This window comes from Pinus tabuliformis, chromosome 2_2 (genome assembly GCF_031772625.1).
Source record: "Pinus tabuliformis cultivar Carrire ecotype Pingquan chromosome 2_2, CPIR1, whole genome shotgun sequence".
NCBI lineage: Eukaryota > Viridiplantae > Streptophyta > Pinopsida > Pinales > Pinaceae > Pinus > Pinus tabuliformis.
Window position 1 is genome coordinate 1120515485 of NC_142300.1, and position 18198 is coordinate 1120533682.

General features: G+C 39.5%; 1 protein-coding gene across 1 annotated transcript in view; it reads right to left on the reverse strand.

Moving 5' to 3' along the window:
* LOC149197331 (PX domain-containing protein EREL1-like) overlaps positions 1–18198 on the reverse strand; it is a 115170-nt gene that overhangs the window by 33948 nt on the left and 63024 nt on the right. Inside the window, exon 3 of the mRNA XM_089408660.1 lies at positions 7870–7968. Coding sequence (XP_089264786.1) covers positions 7870–7968 — 99 coding nt within the window. The remainder of the gene's footprint in view (positions 1–7869; positions 7969–18198) is intronic.

The following is an 18198-nucleotide window of genomic DNA, read 5'->3' on the forward strand; positions in this document are numbered from 1 at the left end:
TCAGAAAAGCGATTTCCTCAATCTCTCTATGTGTATTCTCCAACTTACCCCAAGCCTTCCTTTATACTTTTCCTGCTGAGAAATCAACAGTCGTGATGTAATCTCTAATCAATGGCTAAGATTAAATTAGACTTAATCCTTGTCTCTTGGAAGCTTCTCACCCATATTTTCATTAATACCCATTAATATTTTAATTTTCCTAAGTTTAGAGTCTAGACGTAGGAACCCCATTAAAAATATTAATTATTTTAATAAAATACAATCCAGGTGGAATTTCACCAAACGATTTTTGGATCTTGGAGATCTCTTGTGTTCTAGCCCCTCCACAAAATTTCGGAGCTAGAGCACATCCGATGCTACCAAAAATCAACACTCCCTCTTAGCAAGGAATGTGCTCTAGCAATACTTCTCAACAGAAGTATCACACTAATCCACGGCATTGGTCCTCTGCGTTGTTGATGCTCGGCCTGCTTCCCCTCATCCATTGCGCTGCTACAATCTGTAATGAAGGTCATCTCCAAGATTGCAAAGGAAACATCAGATGGAAGTTTGTTTTTTGCTTTATCAAACACTTTCAAGCACGAGAATGTATGGGTTATTGTAAGGTGGTGCCTCCAGACACATCACTGGAGAATGCAGTCAACTCCAAACCCTATCTAAGGGAAACTCCTCTCACTCAATTGAACTTGGAGACAACAAAAGCTATCCAGTGAAAGTCGTTGGGTCTACTTCTTTGGAGCTCGAATCTGGTGGAAGCATTCACCTCAACAATATTCTATACATTTTAGGTTTGAAGAAAAACTTACTTTCCATTTCTTGAGGATAAGGGTGATAGAATTGCTTTTGTTGATGGTAAGGTTCTGGTTTGGGGTAAGGCTTATCGTATTAATGAAGCTATGTTGATTGGGATCCGTGAAGGGACATTATATAAACTCTTTACACCTCTATCTCAAGACCTAGTCCATTTGGATGTGAGCCCTTTCGCACTATGGCATAGAAGGTATGGACACCTTCATTATCAGAATTTGCCATCTCTGAGGGTCAAATGGTCAATGGCATCCCCAAATTGGAGGAATGTGAAGGAACTTGTAAAGGATGTGCTCTAGGCAAGAATGTAAAGATACCATTTGCAAGAAGTGATACCAAATCTAAGGAAGTTTTAGATCTCATACACTCAGATGTATGTGGACAAATCGCAGTCAAGTCTCTTGGTGGGTATCAGTATTATGTAACCTTAATTGATGCTTTCTCAAGGAAGACTTGGTTATACCTCCTCGAGAATAAGGATGAGGTATTCAAAAAGTTCCAGGAGTTCAAGAATGAAGTGGGAAAACTATCTGAGAAGGATCAAGACTCTGAGGTCAAATAATGGGGGAGAATGCACCTCAAAAGAACTAATAGCTTTCTGCAAGGATATTAAGAAGGGCAAGGACGAGGACATTCAATCTTATTGCTTGAGGGAGCTCATTGTTCCATATAATCCTGAACAGAATGATGTGACAAAAAGGAAGAATAGAACTATTGAGTAATGCGTGAGGACTATGCTACATGATCAAGATCTCCCTCAATTCCTATGGGGTGAGGCATATATGATAGTTGTTTACTTGCAGAACCGAATTCCTCACAAAAATCTCCACAATATGACTCATGACGAAACATTTATAGGAAAGAAGCCAAGTGTGGATCATCTTCGAATATTTGGGTGTCCTGTGTATATTCATATACCTAAGGACAAGAGAAAGAAGTTAGATCCTCCCAATCTAAAGGGCATCTTTGTCAGGTATAGTGTTTCATCAAAGGCATATAGAATCTATATTAAGGATCATTGAATTGAAGTAAGCGAGGATGTCATCTTTGATGAGAGCATAGCTTACAAGAAATCAAAGCATGTTCCGGTTGACTTTGATGAAGAAGAGATACCGATCTTTGAGGACATCTCTAGGGACAATGATGGTCAAGATCAGATATCTACTCAAGAGAATATTGAAGGTCGTTGTTAACCTATACAACAAGTGATTATTCCAAAAAATGAGAAGAGGCCTACTTGGTTGATGACTGCACATCAAGAAGCAGAAGGACACACAGCATCAATGTTAAAATTGGCAACTAGGGCCAAACTCCACATGGGTCATCTTATTTATGACAGTTGATATTTTTCTTGGATTCCTCTCTCCGAGAGGTGTAGGATTGATCTAAAGATCATCCCATTCTGACATGTACAAATGAAGTTATGAATTTATTTTGATTATGGACAAATTGTCAAGGTCGGCCAACAAACTCATGTAGGCTCAGAAGCCCAACAGTCACGTCTATTCATCCTCAATGTTTGCCTATAAATACATGATGCCTCCTCATTTGGACACACTTCACTCACTCATCTTCTCTCTCCTACTTTGATTGGGTACAAAAATCAAAAGCTACTCTCCACACATGCGAAGGGAAGGGAGGGTTTTTTCTGTTTCAGCGTTGACCAAATTTGACCAAAAATTTCAGAGGTTGTTTTGACTGCGTTGACCAAGAATTGACTTGTTTTTGGTGTGATTTTGGGTGGAGGAATTCTATCCTAGCAGGCTGCAGATCTGGGCACAAGAACCAAGGCAATTTGACCTCCTGTTTGACCAGTGTTGACTGTACTAGGGCTGGCCGCAGGGTTGACTTTGTTGACCAGTTTTGACTTGACTTTTTCAGACTGTTTTGGGCTGATTAGACTTGTTGTTGGAGGACGAAGTTAACTGGGTTTGACCAAGCTGAATTCAAGAATAAAATCTGCATTGTTGACCAACATTGACTTTTCTGGTTAGGGCTCTTTTGTTGTTGTTATAAATTATCAGAATTTGTAAATTGTATTATCCCTCTTTCTACTGACTATTGAAGACTAAAAAATGATTTGATCAAGGGTTTCCCCACATTGGGGATTGTCCCTAGCTGGTGCCACATCTTGTGTCCTCTTGTCTTGGCTTGTCTTCTATTGTTTATGTTTATGTTCTATCAGCGTTTTACTTACATTTTATGTGATTGCTAAACTGAAATTGATATTGGGCTCATAAAGAAATTTAAGTAAAATTGCTCTAAAGCATAGAACATACCATTGTTGCCTAAAATTAACATGGTATCAGAGCTAAGGTGAAGACAGAGCCCAAGCAAGAGTGAAAGAGCAATCACCAAAGACAGTTGGACAAGGACAAAAGACTCAATGGGTTCCTCATCCTACTTCTCAGTTGAAGACAAGCTCCATGATAAATCTGACTATCATGGATGGAAGATGTCTCTTGATTTAACCTTGGACGAGAAGGAGGTGATGGATTATGTGCAAGGTAAAATCCCCGAGCCTCCTTCAAATGCACTGGCTGCTACGAAGACCAAGTACAATAAGGTTGAAGTCAAAGCGAAGAAGATTATCAGGGATTACATTGACAAGCATCTGGTGGCCTATATCTCTGAATTGAAGACCTCCAAGGAGATATACAACAGGTTGGTCAGCAGGCTCAAGGTTAGTAATGTTAATCAAATTCTCTTTCTCAAGAATAAGTTGAAGGATATTAAGAAGGGCAAGGACGAGGACATTCAATCTTATTGCTTGAGGATTACTGAGATCAAGAATGATATACTCTCGATTGGAGAAGTCATTCCTGACAAGGAACTTACTCTCACCACACTTGGAGGACTCCGACACCTGAGTGGTATGTATTTAGAACCACTATACTCAACAATGATCAAATTCCAAGGTTTGAAAAATTGATGTCGAGATGCATTCAAGAAGAAACAAGAATGGTGGAGCAAGAAATGCCTTCTAATAGAAGTAACCCCACTGCATTCTCCGCTCATGCCAAAAGGAGGAATAATGCAGGGTCTAAAGGTCACTTCCATGGAAAGCCTGGATCTAAGGGTGGAAGGAAGGGCAGGTGCTTTGTTTGCAATAAGTTTGGCCACTATGCAAAGGAGTGTCCTAATAAAAGGGATACACCTCGAGATGATGACTATCATAACAACTCCAGGGGCAACTTCAACAACAAAAACAACGATCAAAGGAATGGCAGGTACAATGGCAAAGACAATGGCAAAGAAAAAAGGAATGTGAGACATCAAGGAAATGGTCGACCCTCCAAGAAATCTAGGAACTCCAGGTATGATGAATCTGTTGTTAACAATAAGAAAAAAGAGTACTATCTTATATCGGCCCTCTCCGCTGCCTCTCCTCCGAAGACTTTGGGAAATTGGTTGATTGATAGTGGTGCCTCAAGGCACTTCACCGGATATAAGGAATCCCTCTTTAATCTAATAAAAAAGGAGACAAACTTGGAGGATCATCCTTGGAGATGATGCCACCTATCCCGTGAAGGGAGTAGGGAATGTTACCCTTCAATTGAATCAAGGTAACACTATTCATTTGCAAGAAGTACTATATGTACCCAATCTCAAGAAGAACCTGGTGTCCATTTCAGCAATGGAAGATAAAGGATTTAAAGTGGCTTTTATCGATGGAAAGGTACGTGTTTGGAAAAGAAATTACAAGGATGCTTTTATCTTGGGTTCAAGGTTGACAGTTTGTATCAAGTTGGAGGAAGTCCACTGGGAGCCATGTCTTGCGACACATCTCTACAATCTAAACTATGGCACCGGAGGTTTGCCCATCTTCACTATAAGGCCCTACCCGATGTGAGACAGATGGTGACAGGTATGCCCGAGTTCAAAGTAGAGCTTGAAGGTGTATGTCTGGGATGTGCCGAAGGAAAACTTACAAGGGACCATTCCCCTCAAGTAATAGCAAGACCACAGACATATTGCAATTGATCCACTCCGACATATCTGGTATGATGCCTGTAAACTCCTTGGGAGGATACTTATATTATCTCACCTGTGGATGATTACTCTCGCAAGACCTGGATCTAATTTCTGAAGAAGAAGGATGAAGTGATCACCTAGGTTCGACATTTCAAAGCCTTGATCGAAAACCAATTCGGGAAGAAAATCAAGATATTGAGGACTGATAATGGGACCGAGTATGAATCCAATGAATTCCAAGATTATTGCAGAGAAGTTGGCATTAAGAGGGAGACTACAACGCCCTACACTCCCGAGAAAAATGGTGTGGCTGAAAGGAAGAATCGCTCTATTGTAGAAGTTATCTGTGCCATGCTTCATGATCAAGGCCTTTCGAAGTTTCTATGAGGTGAAGTTGCAAACGCTGTCATGTATGTTCAAAACCGATGCCCTCATCTAGCATTGGACTCCAAGACTCCGGAAGCTGCTCTCCTCACGTGCAAAGGGAAGGAAGGGTTTTTTTGTTTCAGTGTTGACCAGATTTGACCAAAAATTTCAAAGGATGTTTTGACTGCGTTGATCAAGCTATGACTTGTTTTTGGTGCGATTTTCAGTGGAGGAATTCTGTCCTAGCAGGTCTCAGATTTGGGCACAAGAACCGAGGCAATCTGACCTCCTATTTGACCAGCGTTGACTATACTAGGGTTGGCTGCAGTGTTGACTTTTGTTGACCAATTTTGACTAGAATTTTTCAGACTATTTTGGGCTGATTAGACTCGCTGTTGGAGGCCGAAGTTGACTGGGTTTGACCGAGCCGAATTGAGGAAGAAAATCTGCCCTGTTAACCAGTGTTGACTTTTCTTATTAGAGCTCTTTTGTTGCTGTTATAAATTATCAAAATTTATAAATTCACTATCTCTCTCTACTGAACTATTGAAGACTTAAAGAACATTTGATCAAGGGTTTCCCCACATTGGGGTTTGTCCCTGGCTATTGCCACATCTTGTGCCCTATTGTCTTGGCTTGTCTTCTACTGTTTATGTTCATGTTCTATCAGCGTTTTACTTACATGTTTATGTGATTGCTAAACTGAAATTGCTATTGGGCTCATAAAGAAATTGAAGCAAAATTGCTCTAAAGCATAGAACATACCATTGTTGCCTAAAATTAACAATCAGGGACCTCCAGAGGAAGTAAAAGAACAAAAAGGTATTCAAGGTATGTTGCATACTTAAAGCTTATTGAAGTCGAACCATCCTCCTATGAAGATGAAGCCAAACATCAAGAATGGAGGAATGCTATGCAGGAAGAATACCAATCAATCATGATAGAGGGAGCTATTGAAGATTGGAAACAAGAATTTTGGCCCTAGTGTTGATATGTAGTTCATGGTAATGTTAAATTTCTTTCATTTTCATCTTTTTACTTCAATTTTTAACATTACTATGAAATGACTCCAGATGTTTGAGAGTGGTTTCGGCCTCATTGGATTTCATATGGAGAAAGTAGAATTTTAGATCTCACTCAAAATCCAACATACTTATCATTTTTTCAAGATTTCAGGTTGGGGGAATTGCAATGTTTCCATTGGATTTTTTCATGTACTAGGGTATGGAACTTGTATGTAATCAAGAGCACCAAGCCCTCAATGAGGGGGAGACTCCCAATAATCAAGAACACCTAAGGTACAAGGGTATGGAACTTGTATTTAATCAGGATCACAAAGGTCATTCGACCATGCAAGAGGAGACTCCCAATAAAGCACGAGACAAGAAATTAGAAATTTCTCGTGGCAAGAGGATCAAGCAGTAGATAATAGATTTACTTGTCTTTTCTAGTTTCCAGTCCTTTTTATAACTAATGACTCTTTCATATTTATTATGGTATTTTTTGTAAACAATATATGACAATTTAAGTTTGAAGTTGGCATTTATAACTCATTGGTAATGAATTATGAATATTATGCTTCGTGAAAGTTGAAAATTGAAACATTTCATTTCATGTTAGATATTTTTTGTTATCATTTGGTTACTTGGTAATAGTAATGGTTACAAGTACAAGTTACAACTTTTGTGATCAATGATGATAAATGCTATATATCGAATTTTGAAATCTTGAAACTTTAAGATTGATGAATCATGAGACTCAATATGTTGTATGTTACTAACTTGTGGACGTGGTTGATGAAGATTATAACTTCTAGATGATTGATGTTATATGGTTCAATCCATGTTTTTATGCGTTTTATATCTAATTCATCATTCTATATTCCAAGAAACTTTACCCGTGCGAAGCTAGGGTTTCTATGTAGCTGCAGTTGCAGGAGGCCAAAATTGCAGGGCCGGAATTCCAAAGCAGTTGAAGGGGGTCGAAGTTGCAGCATCAAAGTAGCAGTATCGAAGTTCTGGAGGCTGCCTTGAAGAAGATCTTGCTGAGGGCTGGTTTGGGGCTTGGAGGGTTTGCTGGCTTTGGTCATTGGGTCTTGGAAGTCTTTTTGTAAGAAGAGAAGCATTTTTTGGGTTTTCCCCTTGGAGGGGTTTTGCCCTGGCATGTAGTCTATATCTTGTGTATTTTGTCTCTTTGTGATCTTCATTGTTTTTGGTAATTGTGTGATGAACAGAATTAAAGAAGTAATGAAAAGCCAACATCACAAGTAATTATCAAGATAAAGAAAACAAGTTATAATCTACTAGTCTCCAGATTTTCAAACACCTCACTGAGACAAGATAACACAAGCTAAGATAAAAGAAATAAATTAAAGCTTGAAGATGGAAATGGACATCATGATAGAAATTAGAAGAAATTTACCAAGCCTTCAGACCCACCATTTCGGTTCTTTAATGCTTTATTATTAAAAATATCCTAAAAAATATTATCATATTTAGAGAGAGACAGAAAGAGGTGAAAACAAGAAATTGTTAAGTGACATAAGGTTGAAATATGAACAACTAGTTCAAGAGTAACCTGCAACAAGGTCAATCAATGAAACTTAGACTACATCAAAGGCATTATGCAGCAGCATAAACAAACCACTAATGCTCTACTAGATAAGTATATTTCAAGTTCTACAAATAAAATGCACTGATAAGAGAAGCATTCTGCACTTACAGCAGCAAAAAGCTTAAGGAAGTCACTAAATCTCCGAAGAATTCCCCGAACAGCAGTGATGCCATTTGGCGATTGAATGCCAATTTGTACCCTGTAAAACTGTTATCCTGGAAATCAGATTGCCTGTCGGTAAACTGAGGCAGCACTACTATGAAAAAGAACTGACTGCATTTCTAAACAAAATACACATAAACATGTATATAAATATATATTGCTAGAGTGTATAGGTATGGAAGCAGGTGCGATGGTTTTTGAAATAGGAGACAGCTACATCAGGGGCAATTATTCATATTCAATTTCAAATGAAATTCAATATTCAAATCATTCAACTTCAAAATTTTGTCAGTCATCAACTGACATTCATGATTCTCATTCAACATTGAATAATGATTAAAAGGAACCATATACTTAATCATATTCTCATCTAAGAAACAGGACCTGTTGGATAGGACCCGCATGTCCTGCATCTGAATGTTGGAGATGTGGAACCTATGTGTTGAACACACATACTGTTCCAAATCTATGTCCCATATGTGCTCGCACTCAGGCCCCGAGTGTCCTGGCATGTTTGACACTCAAAACCAACATCTTTCAAAAAAAATCAAAAACAATTCAAAAAAGGTGTGCTTTTGTGTCCCAACATGTCAAAAAATTTCTCACACTGTGTAGAGAGGACATTGGTATAAGTGCATATGAACATTTGTCTAATATACAGGGCAAGGGAACAGAGATTGAGAGGAAGGACAAAGATGTGGAATGTACTTCCATAAGATATGAGTAAAAGATGTAGGAGGTAGAGATATAGCCCATGACTCATAACCCATGATATTCTTGTACAAATCTACCCTATTTTGTATTTGTCACTGGCGTTCCATCTACAGTATGATAGTATATTAGTATCATGCTTCAATTTCTTGATTTCATCTTATCAATCATTCTGTGTAATACATTTTGATGACACTAAATGAGAAAACCACAAAACTTCTGATTCCCGATTTTATGAATCTATATGCATGATCTATCGTTTAATCATATGAGATGACCAAATCTTTAAGTCTATATTTATTTCTATATTTTAATATATATATATATATATATATATATATATATTTGTGTATCCTACGTGCCAATTTCAAGGAGTCTATCCACCCATGTCAGACACTCGAATCCATGTGTACCCAGGTCAAGTTACTTAAATTCTCATTGATAGCTCTCCAGTGTTAAACCAAGTACATTCAAAATTTCTCAATGGCATATTCAAAAATGAAATTTTAAAAAACAACACGATTGATTCCTTGATGCAAGTGTCCTAGTTCTGATTTATCCGCGACATCATTGCTAAGGCCCTTTATGCACAGGATCTCAAGTTAATCACCCTAAAACATAGGCTTCTCTACTGCAACAGTGACTGGAGGTATCTCGACAAGGTTGTCTAGTTGTGGCTCCTTGTCCACACACACAGCATCATGGAAAGGACCCTGGGTCTTTACAGGCAAATGAGATATTATGCTAATATAGTGTGTTTTGATAGAAGACTGCTATTTCTCTGCATTCTTCATGTTCGTTTACATGTTGCTCAGCCAACGATTCTGCTTCAGCTTGGCATGCTAGAGCAATTCCAGGACAGTGGTGGATTCTGTCCAGCAATAGTGCACAGTGGACGGAAGCACTTTTATAAGGTGATGCAACAGTAGTAAAGGAAGCATGCATAAGCCAGCTTTAGAGCTTTTTCAGTTGTAGACTTTCTTGTTTTGGATCACTTTTCAGGTTTTAGGAAGCAGGAGATTTGTTTTATTTAGGAAGTGCTTTTTAGTTCAAAATTTGCAGAGTTTATGAACTTAGGAAAGCACTAGCTATAAATGATTCTAGTCTGAGTTAGGCATTGTTTTTATGGTTGTGAGAACGTGAAGAACAGTGGGAGTGTCAGGAGTCCAGGACCATCATTTTCCAAAAAATATCAAGTGGAGCATCCCCAGAGCCTCTATTTTATATATTAAAAATAACATGCAGAATGCCAAATCAGTTGCAAAATATATGAAACATGCATATTTGTACATTTATGAAGGTGGAAATGGCATTCATAGTACATTAATGATTAATCAATCGAGTATCAAACATCTGGAATCTGGAATCTAGATTCTAGCTATTACAAACAAACATACAAATTTTGAAACCATATAATAGAAAGTAGACCATTAACTTATGGAACGAGGTAGATTATCTAGCAACTGTCAACAATAACATGACCAAATAGTTATGTTTACAAAATAGGCCAACCATCTGCACAATGAAGTATGAAGACCAAAAGGTCCAAAATAATAATAAATAAACTAAGCCAGTTGCTAAACAACTCTCTCTAGAAGAAGTGTTCACCAATTGTGAAATCACCAATGTTGCCAAATGCTGTAGCTGTGGGGTACCACTGCCATGCACATTCCACCACTCCTTGACAAGCAATGCTCCACCATTGCTTATATCGAGATCCTCATCATAAGTATCACACTTCATTATTGGCCTCTTGCCTAGCCTTTGCCTCTACCTTGATCATCTAGGGACATTAGTCAACACCACCCAATTTTGATGAAATTGCCTAATCTAAGCCTCAAAATATGGTAGAAAAAGCTTAACATGCCTGATTTTGGATTAAGTGAAGGGTACATTTGCCCTTTGGCCATGACAAAGGATTTCAACAATCAACACCACCAACATTGGAGTACGTATAGGGCATGGTGTGCTTGATTAGATGCCAATCACATAAACTCACATATGATAGAATCCAATGAAAATGCTGCAATCCCATCAATCTTGATATCCTTAATACCATTAGAGTATCTAGGGAGCACCTATGGAGAATCCAGGGAGCATACATAGAGTGCCTTGGGAAAACTCCTTGGCTCTAGGAGCATCCTAGGGAGCACCATGCTCCCAAAACGGTAGGCACTCTATGTACTCCCATGAGCACACCACTCAAAGCACGATTCCTAGCCTGGACCAAGTGGGGAAGATGCTTCAACTAACACTGGTTGTTATACTAGGCACCATACTTATTGATGTTGAGCACACTCCTCTAGATTGAGTTTAGGTTTTAGGGCTTTGCTTCTAGGCTTACGTGCTCTATTTTAGTAAATTCCTTGTTAGTTTCTATAGCATCGGATGTGTTCTAGCCACGAAATTTTGTGGAGAGGCTAGAATACAGGATATCTCCAAAACCCAAAAATCATTTCTGGAAATTCCATCTCGAAATGACTTAATTAGATTATTAGTCAGTTTTTAAATATTTCATAATTCTAAACTTAGGGAATATGACTAATTAATCAAAATTAATTAAGTTATGGTGTGAATGTTCTAGAAACTCACACAAATCGACTTCAAGTTAATCCTAGCCATCGATTAAGATCTAATATTGGTCGTTGAAGTCTCAATAGAGGATTATAAGAAGAAGTCGATGGGGCTTGGAGAAATAACTTGTGCAGTTTGATTTCATGAGCAGATCGATTTCCTGAGTAGCAACATTCAGTTGCCGGAGAGAGAGCCAGCGAAATCGAAGTAGTGAGAGAGGGGCAGGGGCAAGGAAGCCGGAGGAATGATTCCAATTCCGGTGAGTGCATTTGCAGAGAGGCAAATGAGCCTGCAGAGCAGCGCAGTAGCCTCTAGAGGCAACTTCGAAATTACTGGGGAGAAGCAGAGTTTCAATGCCAGAAGCTGGGAAGAGGTTCCAAAGGCCAGGAGAGACATTTTCCCAAACAGCAACTGATCAGACGGCTTGAGGAGAACTTGTTCCAAGTTGAGTGCAAGAGCAACTGTGCTAGGGTGATGCAGTGACTGCACAAAGCCAGTTTGGACGACTCAATTTGAGTTGAGGTCAGAGCCTAGATTTGCCTATGGAATGAGGAAATTCCTCACTAGATTTTTCTTGCCAAATTTTCTCTGTAATATTGCCAGTTTGGGCATCCAGTTGTCTCAGATTATTTCACTGCTACACCGATTTTCCCAAGTTGGGTTTTTTCTGGGGACATTGGTCCAAAAATAGCTGTGTAAATTTATGTGTGTGCTAGCTTTTCTTCCAGCGTTTATTCTTCTGCAGTTTTTATTTATGTAGGTTACAGTGTGAGTTATTCAGTATTTGTTGTAGGAAACAGTAAATAAATTGTTAAATTTAATTAAGAATTAGGAGACTAATTTCTGGTTGCTACAATAGAATTCGAGTTTCCAAAATTTCACATGGTATCAGAGCGCAGTTGATCATCCAGAGAGCTCAAAGGCAAAGAGAGAAGGAATTTCATTGTTCAGTCTGTTGAGGCTAGAATGTGACAATTCCTAGACTCGAAGGAACCCCTACTGCAGCAAATTTGAATCTACTTCACCTACTTGATTTTTAAATTACATTCATCAAGTTATTCTCCTAAATACTGAAGCAAATTACTTTTGCAGCCTACAATATTTAAATATTTGATCTCATGAAACAGAAAACAGAGCAAAGAATAAGATACATAGGACACACTTATTTTTGGATACAATAGTCTCCGGAAAAACCCAATGTCGAAAAATCAGTGCAACAGTTCTAAGCTAAGTTGCACGAAACCGGGAAACGCGGAAGCGAAACGAAACGGGGAAGCGAAACGAAACGCGACCGCCCCAAATTTTGGAAACGGGGAAACGCGAATATAATATATATATATATATATATATTAAAAACATTTAAAAATTATTAATATATATATGTGCAATCATAAAGCAATAATGATACATTTACTTAAACATTTTAACATTAAGATTAAATTTACATCACATTTACTCATGAGTCATCACATAATGAAAATAAAAATATAGGAACTGGAAAATCCAAAATCAGCCTTTATTTATATTAGTATATGAGGCTGCAAGTACAATAAAGACTATAAGGCTGCAAGAACTATAGAGACAAGTCACAAAAGACTAATCCTCATCATAACAATCCTCATCAAAAATAGAAGCAGCAGAATGCTCAACAGTGGATGGTGGTGCTGAAGAAGATGATGCACCAATTCCACTTCCAGAATCGTCCTCAATATTCAGGGCAGCAAGAGAGAGATCCAAATCAGGATTTTCTGCATCCACATCCCATTCTTTAGAAGGACCACTGTTGTATTCTGGACCCCTACGAGATGCAAGGCGAAGGTTGGAGTGCACATAAACAAGATCCTCTGCTTTCTGTGAGCCCAACCTATTGCGCTTCACAGAATGAATAAAACCCTAAAAAAATTTATAACTTTATAACTTTAGAAATGGTTTCTAGAACAGCTTAGAAACCCTAAAAAAATTTAAAAACTAATTAGAAAAAAAAAAAATTAAAAAATTAAAAACAAGTCATTTTTTCGGGGAAACGGGGCCCGTACGGCCGGAAAAAACGCGTTTCCGTTTCGTTTCCGGCCGGAAACGGACCCCTAGGCAACGTTTCCTGCAACTTAGGTTCTAAGGGTTTATTATTATGCAGGAAAAATATCTTAATAAAACTCTAGGATGCTCATCTAGCAATCCTTTACAAAGAAAATATTGGCGGAAAATCTGAGTGAGTTTTACCTCACTTCACCCGGCAGAATTTTGGCTGATTCAGCACAAGACTGGCTAACCCCGGCTATTTCTGTGCTAGCTCTGCATCAGCCCTGCTTCACCTTCTTTGCCCTCTACGTCAGCTCTCCCGGTTGTTCCGACAGTTTCGGATGTTTCGAATTCCCGGCAGTTTTGCATGTTGCGTGACAGGCAGCTTTTCTACGTCAACTCTCCAAACTACTGCAATGCCTCTGCATCAGCTCTCCCGGTTGTTCCAACAGTTCCTGAAAGTTTCAGCTGTTCCAGCAATTCTAGATTCTGCATGACAAATAGCTTTTCAGAGTCAGCTCTCCTGGCTACTATGCTGCCTCTCTGCAAGCTCTCTCCGCATCTTTGTTCTGTATTTTTCGGAAAGTCTTTCTCCCGGATTCTCTCTGCCCCTCAGCTGCAAGATCTCCCCAATCGATTTTCCTCCTGAGAACTTCTCACCTTATAAAATTGATTTCCTCAATCTCTATGTGTATCTTTCCAAATGAACCCCAAGCCTCCATTTTATACTTTTCCTGTTGAGTCTTCAACAACCAAGATTAAGTCTCTAATCAACGACTAAGATTATAACATGACTTGATCGGCCTTCTAGATCATTCTCACTCATATTTTAATTAATACCCATTAATATTTTAATTTTCCTAAGTTTAGATTTAGGAACCCCATTAAAAATATTAATTATTTTAATAAAATACAATCCGGGTGGAATTTCACCAAACGATTTTTGGGTTCCTTAGAACTCACGTGCCTTGACCTCTCCACCAATTTTCAAGGCTAGATCACTTCGGATGCTACCAAAAACTAACACTCCCTCTTAGCGAGGAAAGTGCTCTAGCCTCTAGCAACAATGTCCACCTACATGTCGCTCTGTTTCTGAAGCACCTCCTTTCTGTAGTGTTGTTGCCACTAACACTGTGTTGTTGCTGCTACTGTATTGTTGCCCATGACACTGCCACTGCCACTGTTGCACTTGTACTACAGCTCCCTCTCAAACGTTGTATTTACTATGCTGCTAGCACTACCACTGCTAACACTACATCCATACTGCAACTCAGTTGCTAAGAGAAGCAATTGAAAAACATTCAAAATTAGTTGAACTTAATTGTGATCAACATAATACAATGAATGTTGGAATCTGACTGTTGTTGATTCTGACCCTCTGGATCTTTTGTGTTGATGTTGACTCTTGCACTGTACCATCTGAACTGCTGCCAACCTTGCTCTACGTTGATCAATCTCTGGTCCCCAGCTACTGCATCTGTCCTCCAAACACTCTAATGCATCATTTGACACTAAGTCCATCTCGCTACTACTTAATCTTGGGCTCTCGTAGCAAGGAATTGATCCAAGAGGTGAACTCCTCAAGGATCCTGCCCACATGTAGTCCTCCTAACTACAGCTCAATATCGCCCCATCTCCCTCCTGGAGATGCGTGGACGCTCATGGCAAACTCATCCTCATCGATCTTTGTTGAAACAGCTTTAGAATCATGTTTCTCATCCTTATCCTTTTTCTTCGAAGGACACTAGGATGCATAGTGGCCCATCTCGCCACTACTAAAACATCACCTTCGAAATGTCCTCCTTTCGCTTCGGCTTTTGTTTTCCCTTCGATGCTAGAGTTGCATTCTCCTCCTCCTCCTTCGTCTTTGTGCTACTCCCACTGTTGCCATTGAAGTTGACCTTCACTAGGTCCCTTCTTAACTCCTCCTGTTGAAGAGTCGTCTACATCTCCTCCCATGAAGGTAGTTTTTCCCTGCCCTTTGGACAAAATCTTGCCATTCATCCGAGACTCCATTCAGGGCTATCCTCACCATCGCGGTTGGCTGAGGAGTGGACCCCACTACTGCAAGCTGGTCTCTAGTGTCCTGAAGACGTTGAAGATAGAGGTTCACCCCTTCTCCTTTATGCATCAAAATTCGTTGTAACTTCTGCTCTAAATAAATCTTCCACCATTCAGAAGAGCCTTCATACAGAGAAGACAAGGCTTCCCACATCTCTCGGATTGTATCCTTGCAAGTGTGAGACCACGTGATCTCGAACTCCATCGAGAATGAGCCTCTTTGCCTTCCCCTGCTCGGCCTTGTATTTCTTCTTTTGATCGTTGTCAACAGGAACAACTACAACACTATTGACGTAGGTCTCGAGATCATGTTCCTCCAGAACAGCTAAGATTTTGGTCTTCCATATGACATAGTTGGAAGCTCCTTCCAACTTGTCCTGATCTTTGAGCCCATGTGATGCCATCTTACCCAACTGTCGAACTGACTCCTCTAGTCACTGCTTAGCACTACTTAGCACTGCTCAGCAAGTGAGAAATTCAAACTTTCTAGCAGAAATTTCTCTAAGGAGAAAATTCCCCTTCTACGTGTCTTCGTTTTTTTTCCAGTGGATTTCTTCCCCAACAAAAACTGCGCCCTTCAAGCACTGTGTTGAGGCTCTACGTCAGTCCCTCTACCTCTGCGAGCTCATGAACTGGAAATCATACCTTTGTCGTCTCACTCAGAGAGAGATTTCCTCGGATTTGCTTCCCAGCAAGGACTGCACAATCCCTTCAAGGGGATTCGAATTGTTGCCAAGTGTAGCTTTCGGCCTCACTACTTAGCACTTGATCTGCTATTCCTGTTTCAAAATCAATGCTTTGATAACATGTGAAAATTCCTAGACTCGAAGGAACCCCTATTGCAGCAAATCTGAATCTACTTCACCTACTTGATTTTTAAATTACATTCATCAAGTTATTCTCCTCAATACTAAAGCAAATTACTTCTGCAGCCTATACTAATTAAATATTTGATCTCATGAAACAAAAAACAGAGCAAAGAACAAGATACATAGGACACACTTATTTTTGGACACAATAGTCCTCGAATAAACACAATGCGGGAAAACCGGTGCAGCAGTTCTGAGGGTTTATTATTATGCAAGAGAAATATCTAAATACAACTCTAGGATGTTCGTCTAGCAATCCTTTACAGAAAAAATACTGGCAGAAAATCTGAGTGAGTTTTACCTCACTTCACCCAGCAGAATTCCAGTTGATCTGGCACAAGACTGGCTAACCCCGGCTATTTTTGCATTGGCTCCGCGTCAGCCATGCATCATCTTCTCTGCCCTCTGCATCATCTCTTCCGGCAGTTCTGTCAGTTTTGGATTCTGCGTGACAAGCAACTTTTCTGTGTCAACTCTCCCGGCTACTTCGCTACCTCTGCGTCGACTCTCTCGGTTGTTCTGACAGTTCTTAGCAGTTTCGGTTGTTTCGACAGTCTAGATTCTGCGTGACATGCAGTGTTTTTGCATCAGGTCTCCCGGCTACTGCGTTGCCTCTCTACAAGCTCTCTCTGCCTCTTTGTTCTGTACTTTCCGGAAAGTCCTTCTCCCGAATTCTCTCTACCCCTCAGCTGCAAGATCTCCCTAATCAATTTTCCTCCTGAGAACTTCTCACCTCAAAAAATCGATTTCCTCAATCTCTCTGTGTCTTTCCAAATGATCCTCAAGCCTCCATTTTATACTTTTCATGTTAAGCCTTCAACAGCCAAGATTAAGTCTCTAATCAACGGCTAAGATTAAAACATTACTTGATCCGGCTCTAGATTATTCTCACCCATATTTTGATTAATACCCATTAATGTTTTAATTTTCCTAAGTTTAGACTTAGGAACCCCATTAAAAATATTAAATATTTTAACAAAATACAATTCAGGTGGAATTTCACCAAACGGTTTCTGCGTTCTTTAGAACTCATGTGCCTTAGCCTCTCCACCAATTGTCAAGGCTAGAGCACTTCCGATGCTACCAAAAACTAACATAAAATACAGGAGATCTCCAAAACCCAGAAATCGTTTCTAGAAATTCCGCCTAGAAATGACTTAATTAGATTATTAATCAGTTTTTAAATATTTCCTAAGTCTAAACTTAGGAAATATGACTAATTAATCATAATTAATTAAGTTATGGTGTGAATGTTTTAAAAACTCACACGGATCGACTTCAAGTTAATCCTAGCCATCAATTAAGATCTAATCTTGGTTGTTGAAGTCAACAGAGGATTATAGAAAGAAGTCAATAGGGCTTGGAGAAATTACTTATGCAGTTCGATTTCATGAGCAGATCAATTTCCTGAGTAGAAGCATTCAGTTGCCGAAGAGAAAGCCAGAGAAATCGAAGCAGTGAGAGAGGGGCAGGACAGTGAAGCCAGAGGAAGGATTACATCCCAGTGAGTGCATTCGCAAAGAGGCAAAGGAGCCACAGTGAGGCTGACACAGAGCAACGCAGTAGCCTCTAGAGGCAATTTCGAAATTGTTGGGGAGAAGCAGAGTTTCAGTGCCAGAAGCTAGGCAGAGGTTCCAAAGGCCAGGAGAGACATTTTCCCAGACAGCAACTGATCAGACAGCTTGAGGAGAAGTTGTTCCGAGCTGAGTGCAGGAGCAACTGCGCTAGGGTGATGCAGTGACTGCACGAGCCAATTGGGACAGCTCAATTTGAGTTGAGGTTAAAGCCCGAATTTGCCTGTGGAGTAAGGAAATTCCTCATTAGATTTTTCTTGCTAGTTTTTCTTTGTAGAATTGTCAGTTTCGGCATTCAGTTGTACTCAGAGCATTTCACTATTGCATAATAATGAAACCCTAAACTACTGCACCGGTTTTCCCGAGTTGGGTTTTTCCGGGGACATTGGTCCAAAAATAACTGTGTAAATTTATGTGTGCTGGCTTTTCTTCCATTGTTTATTCTTCCGCAGTTTTTATTTGTGTAG